General features: G+C 37.9%; 1 protein-coding gene across 1 annotated transcript in view; it reads right to left on the bottom strand.

The window, feature by feature from the left end:
- The window catches only part of LOC107291518 (phosphatase and actin regulator 1-like), a 39,941-nt gene that overhangs the window by 4,723 nt on the left and 23,867 nt on the right, over nucleotides 1-11,351 (bottom strand). The window contains exons 7-8 of the mRNA XM_015820521.1: nucleotides 6,095-6,150; nucleotides 3,134-3,195 (exon numbers count right to left, since the gene is read on the bottom strand). Of these exons, the coding sequence (XP_015676007.1) occupies nucleotides 3,134-3,195; nucleotides 6,095-6,150 (118 nt within the window). The remainder of the gene's footprint in view (nucleotides 1-3,133; nucleotides 3,196-6,094; nucleotides 6,151-11,351) is intronic.

Here is an 11,351-nt window from a genome sequence, read left to right as displayed (position 1 = left end):
TCTCTCTCTCTCTCTCTCTCTCTCACACACACACACAAACATACACACACACACACATACACATGCATGCACACATACACACACTTGTTGACCCCAAGAAAACGTTGAGTTTTACATCCCCAAAGAAAACCTGACCTTTTTTGGAAAACACTAAAAAAAATCTTTGTACTTCTACAAAGGATAAAAGTAAAAGGCACATGAAAATTTGCTCTGGGTGGTAGTCTTACTTGTTATAAAGGGATTTCCTTCTCATAGTGTTGACTAACTTTGAAGTGTATGCATCAAAGTCTGCATTTTTATTGTTGTTGGTATGGTAGCCACCAAATGATTATTTATTTTCCATCTGTTCCTAAGCTGAATAAATAAAACAACAATCCCCTGAAAGCTCATCAAGGATAGGACTATCAGCACAAATATGCAGAGCTAAATTTGATTTGTGCTCTCTTTGTTCATGTTAAAATGCCATTCTTTTCCCACTTTCAACATACATAAAATAATGACACATCTTGCATGTTCACTCCATGCAATCCATGAAAATTTGCTCTGCAGCATCTTGTGTCACCCTTGCCTTTCTATCAAATCAAGAGCCATGCAGATAGGTTGATAGACCTGGCTTTACCAACGCTCAGCCTGTAACTGGCGCATCCTAGTACAAAATTGTACTGTCTGAAGTATTGGCTGGCTGTTATATGTGAACACCAAAGAAGGCTGCTTTTCAAGTAAATATAAGCAGATATTTACTTCAAACGTTCCTATTACTTGACAAGCCAATATTCAATAAGGTCCTATTTACTTATACTTCAGAGTAGACCAAATATAAAATAACATTCATAGGGAAAATATTATGCATAGAAAGGTACATTAAGGGCAGTCAGTGTGCTATGGCCATATCTGTAGTGCTCTAACTTTCCGCTGGGTTGTATCTGCACAGTGCAGGAATCAGTCATCAGATAATTTAAAATACAGAAAACAAAACAAAACAAAACAACCACCCTCCATTCTATTTATGTTAAGACATGATGGCAAGGGCTCAGATCTGGGCCTGGGTCTGAGCAGATCCTTATTCTGACAAAGGAATATATCTGGGATCCTTATTCTGACAAACTCCAAATTCTATTCCCTTTTCATAAGAAATACAAGTCAACCAAATGTAACATCTATGTCTGTATTGTCACCTAATCTTTCTATCCTCTGGCTAATCACACCACTCTCAAGATCCCTTTATTTCTAACATTCCCTGCTGACTTGAACCAATATGAGGGAAGCAAAGAAAATTTGCTGGCCTTCAATTGATTTCTTTCTTTTGCTTGGTTTTCTAAATGGGAGGGAAGAGAGCTGTTGTCGTGGTACAGGATGGTTACAGAGGTAAATGCAAAGGTTAAACCTGATGGCTTTCACGCACTAGAGTTTAAATAAAAATGATTATCATATATACTTTCTCATTTTTTTAAAAAAAAGAAAACTATCTAACAAGTATATCGTTTTGTTTGGTAAAAGATTTGGAATAGCCAACTTATCTATTAGCATCTCTGTCCAGATTGGTGAATGGCTAATTTAATATTACAATCAATCAAGCCAGTATTGGTTAAAAAAATAAAATCAAACATTATGGCTTCATTTTTAATTTTCCTTTGCCTTCTCCTAAATGGAAGAGTCAAACTGAATATTTTGTTCTTGATATTTTGACACACCGTGCATATTCATTCAATTCATGAAAGTCACCCAGTGTTGGGATAGATTTTTCCCTGTCTGGACCCTTGAGAAGTGCAACAGAGAACAGTCAGTTGACTCTACCTAAACCTCAGTTATAAAATTGTTTATACAATAAACACTTTTCTATAATGTATTCATAATACACTTGGTATGAATCATACAAAACAATGAAGAGAAGACAGACTGTTTCTGAACAAAGGGTATATCTGGATTATCTTTTCATCTCTTTTGAGTTTGGGTGCCAGACATATTTATTGAGCAATCATTCATTATTAATTTCCACCCATTTTGGGTGGAATTTTACTGGAGATTTAGATTGTATCTTGGATTAGTCACTGTCCAACCAATGATTCTACTGTATGTTTAAAAGACAGAGTTAGCTCCATGATGCCTTTTGAAGACGATCACTCAGAATACCATATCTCAGAATATCTTCAACCAGAGCTGAGATCTGGTTAGTATAATCCAGGGAAAAGATGCATCTGCTTTAAAGAGTTGAAGACAGGAACTTTCTCACATTCTTACCCCTATCTAATATGGAGTGCCTTTTTAGAATGAGCTGCAAAGTGCTCCAAAACCTTATTTATAATTCCAATTAAAACTGCACACATATGCATGATTGTGAGTTAAACTTGTAATTTGTATCTTTTTCATATATCAAAAGGTTTTCTGTTCTGTTCTTTTTTCACTAACGATACAGGTATGTATGTGTATATGTGTGTATGTTTGTGTGTGTGTTCCAAAAATGAATAATCTTCTCAAATGATTTATTTCCATTCAATTCAAATGTCTCAAATAATCAGACTTCCTTTCCTTACACGCTTATTCTTCAATTTACTACATGATCAGCAATATACAGAAGAATTCAATAAAAACAAAATTAGGCTAATATTGAGTGCTTTTATTTTCAAAAAAACATTCGCTAGCTTTCCCTTATTCATGGTTTTTACTATCTAAGAAATAGCAACGATCATGTGTTATCCTGGGATTTAAGCACATGTACTGTATGCCTATTTTAAAACAATTTTAGGGGACACAACCATTGCATGAACTTATTAAAACCAAAACCAAAAGAGAATTGTATTTGTGGAAATTGATCTACCAAGCCCAGTATGTAATTGGCAACATCTCGAGTGTTTGAAAACCTTTCTTCAATTTTTTGCAGCTCCGAGCAGTTTATTGAATTCCTCATGGCTTTGTGCATACATGTCTGCATCTTCTGCTGGTTTCTCTATCTACATTTAGGACTTTAAAGCTGTATCAAGAGAAAATGCTTCAAGGATGCCTTCTAAGGAATAAAGTGTTTGGAAAATATGTTTTTCAGGAAACAAACACATCAAAGCTGAATATGGTAAAGAACTTCACATCCGCTTCAAAGCTTCAAGGTTGCCACGAAGGACAAAACAAAGGAATTTCTTACCTTGCGGGTTAATCTTCTCTTGATCTCTCGTTTTTCTTCCTGTTCCTCTTGCTCATTCCGTGCTAGAAAAGATTGACAAAATTCTAAACTTGCATGCATTTTTTTTAAAAAAATGGCAAGGGGTAATCAGTGCTCCTTGCTCATTTGGATATAAATTTCTGTACGTCTTAAACCCAAGTTCTTGATTCTCTAATTAGGAGCCACCCAGAGTTGGTTATAAGATGGGACGGCTATATAAATGATTAAAATAAATAAATTGATATATGTTAGCATGCATTTGATTTATTAATATGACTTTATGACAGCAATCATGCCAAGATATCAACAATCTTTGCACTTCAAGATTTATCAGCTACAGATAAAAGTATATAGAATAATCATGACAATAGGGAAGAGTTTCTAGAATGCTTCTGGAAATTTTAGAATCTCTAGAAAGTTATTGCAGGTCCTATACAAAAAGATAACGCAGCTCCCATGCATATCTCAGGAATTTCAACTTTCCAAGAAATGTGTTTCAATATACTATTTCATTTGCAATATTTCTTCGACCCATTGTGACAACATTTTATTACATGCAGTTACACGTATCACTTAGGTGGCTAAGTGATTATACATTGTTGTAGCCAAATAATCATTGAAAGATTGCAGCAGGCTTGGTTTGTTATGGAAAGAGCCACAAAAAGCTTCAGAAAGGAGCTGCAAAGAATCATCAACTAGTCCCAAAGGTGCTTTTTCCAAAATGCAATTGGACTTTCTTAGGTTTTTTTCCCCCTTGAAAATATTTTGCTTCTCACCCAAGAAGCTTTTTCAGTTTTGAACTGAAGAAGTTTCTTAGATGGAAAGCGAAGTCTTTTCAAGGGGAAAAAAAGTCCAGTTGCCTTTTGGAAAAACACCTGTGGGACAACCATGACCTGAATGACTGAGAATCTCCACAGACAACTGCGAACTAGAGTCATGTATCTGAGAAAGGTGGTTATATAAACTGAAATAATAATAATAATAATGATATTAAGAATTGTGACTAGCTGTCAATGTAAAGATGCATCTTTGATCTCACTGTTTGTAATCTCTATTACAAACAATTTTTTTTAGGTTTGAAATTTGCCTCAAGATGACTATTTTTATTTATTTAATTCAGTTTGTACACTGCCTAATTCCAACTGACTCTGCAAAGAGTGACATAAAAAAACAGTACAAAACCCCCAAAACAAGATGGTTCTAGGCACAATGAACATTGAGAAAGCAAAAATAATGGACACATCCAGCCAGGGACCCCAGCAATCAAGATCTGGGAGAACAGTCAGATCTTCCAGGCTTTTGAGGAGATCTCATTCCACAAGCAGGCTCTGTGACAGAGAAGTCACGCTTTCTGGATCCTGATAGATGACATTGTTTAATTGAAGGGACCTGGAGCACTCCAACTCTGCCGGCCCATCCTGGCCAGGCAGAAACCATGGGAGAGAGACAGGCAGTCAAGCAACTGACCCTACATCATGTAGGGTTTTAGAGGTAATGATGAGTACTTTGAATTGCACCCAGAAGTGGTACAGCTTACAGAGCAGAGGTGTCACACAGAATCACTGAGGCATTGCCCATCACTGCTCATGTCTCTATGTTATGGACCAGTTGAAGCTTCTGAGTGGTTTTCAAGGCCGGCCCCACAGAGAACACTTTGCAGTAGTGAAGCCTTGAGGTGATAAAGGCACGTGTGTTTATCTGAAGGGCCTCCTGATTCCAGCTTGTGATTATCAAAAGAGCATTTACAAGCCTGATCACAGTGGAGTAAACGCAGATATACACCTGGCTTGCTTCTCAAAAGCATGCATGCTGAGACACATTCTTACTAGCATTCAGTTATTAATTGCATGAAAATACTAGTCATTTCCCTGGAATTTATGTTCACGTTGCTTTGCTTAAGATTCATGTCCTACAGCAAGAGGGGTTTAATTAAACTATTTTCTCCATTTAATTATTTATGGCTAAGTGTCTTAAACTATTTTCAAGTCAAATATATTTGTGTCAGTATGATTTTTGCTGAGGATGAGATATCAGTAATTCAGGTTATACAACAAAAACTCTAGTATGGTGGGGTGTGTGTGAGGCTTTTCTGTCAAAAAAAATGTGGCATGGAAATGTAGTTTTATATATTTCTGTAAGAATGACTTGCATACTGCTCTTAGATATTTGGCCAAGGCTGTACATTTTTATCTAAGATTAGCTCATGTGCATTTTACTGGATCTTTTTTTCAACAGGCATAGAATAGGCTATCTATACCCAGTAATCTATACCCAGTATTATAGATGCAAACACACTGAGATCAGTGGGGAATATTTCTGAATAAATCTGTATAGGATATTTTGGTAAAAGAAAAAGAGGAAATGGTGGTCCTTTATTTGAATATCCTGGGCTGACCTCACTTTGCTCTCATTTTAACTTTAGGCTAAACCACCAAAACATAAATATGTCTTTACAAGCGATCACTTTTTGGATAATAACAAAAGGGCAAAAGTATAATGTAAGCCTGGCTCAGGCAGGTAAGAATGGACTCTCCATCTTGGATGAGTCCCGTAGAGCAGTGGTTCCCAACCTTTTCTTCACCATGGACCCCCTTTAAATATTTTTGTGGCCACGCACCATGGCCACGTACCCTCAAGACTTAACTCATGATTTAAATCATAACATTTATTCAAGCCTTCGTGGATACCTTGTGAAGACATCTCGGCCTCCTAGGGGTCCGCGGACCACAGGTTGAGAAGAACCGCCCCAGAGGCTAAAGCAATGTTTGTCAATCTTGGAAACTTTTAATATGTGTGGACTCCCATTTCCAGAATTCCCCAGCCAGCATTCTGGGAGTTGAAGTCCCACATCTTAAAGACGGCAAGGTTGAGAAATACTGCCCTAGGGCATACTTATACTCTATGATTTTTCCTTGATTTAAATTTAAGTATGAAGCTACTTACGTTTGAGAATATTCCTCTGCTCTAATTCTTCAGCAGTCGGTCTCTGGCTCAGCCGCCTGTAGAAAAAGCCAAATTTCAATTTTTTCACCATATCAGGACCTCCAGCCTTTGAATATTTGCCAGAGTCACTCTTCAACAGATAATGGGAGAGCTCAGGAAATGACAATGTTCAGATACGGATATTACTGAGCAAAACATAACACTTGTATTTTCCTTTATTGCCAACCAAGGGGAAACCGAACGTGTTGTGTCATATTAGGCATTACCCCTTCAGGCTACCCAGTGGAGAGTTAGATGAGGCAGATTTCTTTTACTTAATTTCCTTCCTTCTATGCTAGCTTCCTGACCGTCATGAATGTGACATCAGTGGGTGGTTTTTTTTGTATGACCCTCCAAACTGTGTAGAGATCAAAGCAATTTAGGGAAACTACCAGGCATGGTAACTATGCTCAGATCAGGATTTTTTCCTTTGTTCCTCAGATCGGGCTTTCCATCTAAAAACCTATCTTCAGATTCTGGAATAAAACCTGGAGGAAGACAGAAGGTGAAATGAGATGATCTTCAGCCAATATGAAGGGCATCAGATTACGGGTGGCTGCCTTAAAGTAAACACAGAAAGCTTTCTGCTGAGAGCAATTGTGGTCGCCTTGTGCAAGGATTTCAACCTGTCAATCCAACATGGCCCTTTCAATCTATTAAGTAAAAATCAAATTTTAAAAATTGAACAAGTCTTCTTAATAGCTGGGAGTATATTGTGAATGAAAATGTATCTCATCTGATTGTTTTTGTTTCCTAGCTCAAAAATATGAGGAACCAGTGTGGTATAGTGGTTAAGTTGCTGACTAGAAATTGGGAAAATCCAAGTTCAAGTCCACCCTTAGCTATGGTGACTTTAGGTGACACCTCTTTCTCAATCCAACAATCCAACAATTCAATTTAATTATTTAAAATAATTTAAAAGATTATTTTAATTTTTGTCAGTCAGCTTTTATTTTGTCCCTCCTTTGGCATACTTTCTTTAATGATCCTATTTGACTATTTCTTCGATATTAGTGTAAATCTTGACCTGTGGCAAGTTGGCAAAAGGCGAGTTGGCTGCAGCAAGTTGGCTATGGTGAGATGACCATGACAAATTGGTCATGGCAAGTTGGCTGTGGTGAGTTATCATAGACCCCTCACAGGAGTGTTGCCTATTGGAGGAAAACATGCTCAGGGTACCACTTTGAGCTTCTGTTGGAAAAGGGGGGGGGATATAAATCTAACAAATAAACATAAAAAATCACCAACCAGCCTTCTGACAATGGAAACAGTGAGCAGTTCACAGTAGACAAATAGTTGAAAAAGATCCCATATTCCTACAAGATCCCAAGAGGTATTATTGCACAGGACCAGTGACCAATTCCTCTGCATCGTTTTTCACTCTCCAGGCTGCATTTGCACTAAACTTTTAACCAGGATATTGACTGAACTTATTTTCTGAATTTTCCCAGTAAAGGGCTGTCCTTGATTTACAACCATTTGTTTAATGATCATTCAAAGTTTCAGTGGCACTGAGAAAAGTGACCTACAACCAGTCTTCGCATTTTACAACTGTTGCAGCACAGTTGTGAAGTGTCACATGATTTGAGTGCCTGGCAACTGGCATGCATTTACAACAGATGCAGTTTCCTGAAGTCATGTGGTTGCTATTGATGACCTTCCCAGCTGGCTTCTGGCCAGCAAAGTCAATGGGGGAAATTGGATTTGCTTAACAACCGCATTATTCTCTTAACAACAATGATTTGCTTAACAACCATGGCAAAAAATGGTCATAAAAATTGCCTTGCTTAGCAATGAAAATTCTGGTCTCAACTGTGGTCATATGTCAATGCACTAACTCAGGGGTCCCCAACCACTGGTCCGTGGACCGGCACCAGTCCACAGCATGCCAACAAGCGGGCCGCACAAACAAGCAAAGCTCCATCCTCGGGATGCAGGCAGTATTCAAAACCACACCCCCTCTGGTCCATGGAAAAATCTTTCTCCATGGACCTGGTTGGGGACCTCTGCACTAACTAAAGAGGCTGGGTTTGCATCACAGGTAAATAAAACAAAACACAAAAACAAAACAATAAATTAACAATATCAACAAACACCAAAGTTAAAAAATTAACAAGTTTCACCTATTGTGCAAATGTAGATACAAACTCTTCCTTCAACTATATAGAGTGAACACTACTGCAGCGTCCTTTTTATACATCTTTTTCCTTTTCCTTAAACCAGAACTCAGTACTCTACAATACTCCCACAAGACATACATTTAACAGCTATTAGGTAACTGCTGTGTTTTAAATTCACGCCTCACTCATTTTAATAAATTCATCCCAGGCTTGGCAATTTGTCAGAGGTTGCAATGTTGTTGTGTCGTCCAATATGCTTCCTGCTTATGATAACAATTCCTTGTTTTATACTGATCTAATTTTCATCCACCAACATCTTTACTGGATGACACAATGGCTCAGTGGTTAAGATGCTGGGCTTGTTGGCAATGGAGAGCCGGCAGCCCAGGTTCAAGACTCGAACGCCAAGCAAGAGGGTGAGCTGCCGTCATTGCCCCAGCTCCTGCCAAACTACCAGTTTGAAAGCATGTAAATGTAAGTAGATAAATAGATATCACTTTGGTGGTGGTGGGGTAACAGCACTCCGTGATGTCATGCTGGCCCTATGACCGCGGAAATGTCTTCAGACAGTGCTGGCTCAATGGAGATTGAAATGGAGATGAGCACCACCCCCTATAGTCGGCAATGACTAGCAGTCTAAAATCTGTAGGGACTCCTTTACCTTTTTTAATATATATATCTACTAATGCTTTCTTCTGAGCTTAAAGCAACAGGAAACATTCTTCAAAAACATCTAGATCACTTTTCTTATGAAAATGGAGAGTCCTAGTTGAAAGCAAGTGGGTACGATTATTGTCCAAGGAGTCATAAGTTCAAAATGTTATTGCTCCTGCCGGAATGAATGTAGTTAATTTAATCAGATGACTGTTCTAAGACTTCAGGGACTTTCTTTAGAACGTTGCATTTCTAATGAGAAATTATTAAAACTGTCAACTGCAATAACACTTCGCATTTCAACTTTCTCAGAAGGCTATAATTTTTAAGTTTTTTCTTGATTCTGCTAAGAAATCTAGTGAGTGTTTATCTTCTGATTTCTTTCCCTGGCCCAGATAGCTTAGTATGCCAACTCTAAGTCTCTATAAAAAAAACCCTTTGAACGAGTGATTGCAAAATATTCAAGAAGAGTCTGAGATTCTCTTGAAGCAAGAAGTGTAAACTTTGAGGAATAAGAATGCAAAAGAAGGAGGAGGTAGATATGAAAAAACAAAACAAAAAAACCCCTCCCACTTTGGGCAGGCAATTTCCAGTAACTGGTCCCTGGTGCCCAAAAGGTTGGGGACCTCTGCCTTATGTCAGCTGAGAATCTTGTAGCAGGATTGTTATGTATGCTTTTAATGTCTGAGCACGTTGTTGTTGTTTTAAATCCCACAGCCAAAGGTAAAATAAGGAAGTGATGTGACAACTGAAAGGCTTGAAAGCGAAACTGGAAATACAACATGAGCATTTCCTTCTAAGTTTTAAAGATTAACTCTCAAAGAGAACGACAAAAGTTCTTTGCATGCTTTATTGGACACAATCCTAAGAATTAAATGAAATAATTAAACAGGGTGAATTAGTTTTTTTCTTTGGCTGGATTTGACCTACGAGGGAAGTGAGAGAAATTTAATCAGTCTACATTTTAATACAAAATTTTTTATTCAGTAACTGACCTTTACATTCACTCATAATTGATTTTTGTTTCAATGTACTCATATTAATAATGTATAAAATCCATTAGGGAAAAACCGCTTGCAAAATATGTACATTAGGGATGATGTAAAATATACACATTTTCTTAACATGTACTTTATTTGTGTCAGCTTTAATAATGGACTCTTTATTCTAAAATGTGAGGCTGAAAAAAAGCTTTCTCTGGGCATCTTCCTAATTTATTATTAGTGAAGCAAAACAAAAGAGCAGCTTCTCTAAAACACTTAAGAGTTGTAACTAAATAAATACCCATATACAAATAATCTTTGACTTATGACTGTAATGGAGCCTGCCCATTATGGTATTAAGTTGTGATGGTCATAAATGGATCATCAAGGGACCATCTCTATTTTATAACTATTTTGTGGTGGTTGTTAAATGAATCACTATGAACCCATGATATTTAAACGAATGCGGTGGTCATTTAATGAACTCATTGTTTGCTATGGCGTGTTTTTGCCAAAACCCAGAAATAAATACCCATTTTTGCCAAAAATATCATAACTTTCAGTTATGTGATGAGGGGACGCTGGAAAGGTCCATAAATGCAGTGTCGTTAGTGCATGGGAGGGGATTTGTGAGAACGTCATTATTGGATCATAAATATTTTTTGAGGGGATACAAATAGCAATAGCAATAGCAATAGCACTTAGACTTATATACTGCTTCACAGTGCTTTACAGCCCTCTCTAAGAGGTTTACAGAGTCAGCATATTGCCCCCAATGAACTGGGTCCTCATTTTACCGACCTTGGAAGGATGGAAGGCTGAGTCAACCTTGAGCTAGTCAGGATCGAACTCCTGAAGTGAGCAGTGAGTTACCCTGCAGTACTGCATTCTAACCACTGCGCCACCATGCTCTAATAGTCACTAAATGACCAGTCATAGGTCAAGGACTACCTGTAGAACAAATTAAGGCTTTTAATGATCTGGGGTGGTGGTGGTCATTGTTCAATCTTCTGCTACTTCTGGTGGGTCTGTAATATAGGTAATGTAATTCTGTATTTGGCAGTAGTGGTGGGGGACAATTTTGCGCCTGCTTGTAAAACATCCTCATAGTCAAGGTGAGTAGTCTCCTCCACTATGACTCACAGATTTGCAATATAAAGATCCAAGTCTTCTGAAAGCTGCACTAGTTAAATTTCTAAGACAGGGGTCTTCAAACTTGGCCCTTTTATGACTTGTGGACTTCAACTCCCAGAATTCCTCAGCCAGCGTGCCTGGCTGAGGAATTCTGGGAGTTGAAGTCCACAAGTCATAAAAGGGCCAAGTTTGAAGACCTCTGTTCTAAGAGAGTTGCTCTGAGTCTTTGAATGCACTTCAGATTTCCTTCTAAATCTGGAAGACAGGCTGTCCCTCTTAGAGACCCAAATGAGATTTTATCTGCCTTAAATCCTGGCCAAAACTGAT

Source organism: Protobothrops mucrosquamatus, unplaced genomic scaffold, assembly GCF_001527695.2.
Source record: "Protobothrops mucrosquamatus isolate PMUCROS unplaced genomic scaffold, P.Mucros_1.0 scaffold1135, whole genome shotgun sequence".
Lineage (NCBI taxonomy): Eukaryota > Metazoa > Chordata > Lepidosauria > Squamata > Viperidae > Protobothrops > Protobothrops mucrosquamatus.
Note: the sequence above shows the minus strand (reverse complement) of the source record. Positions and strands in the feature narration are given on the sequence as shown.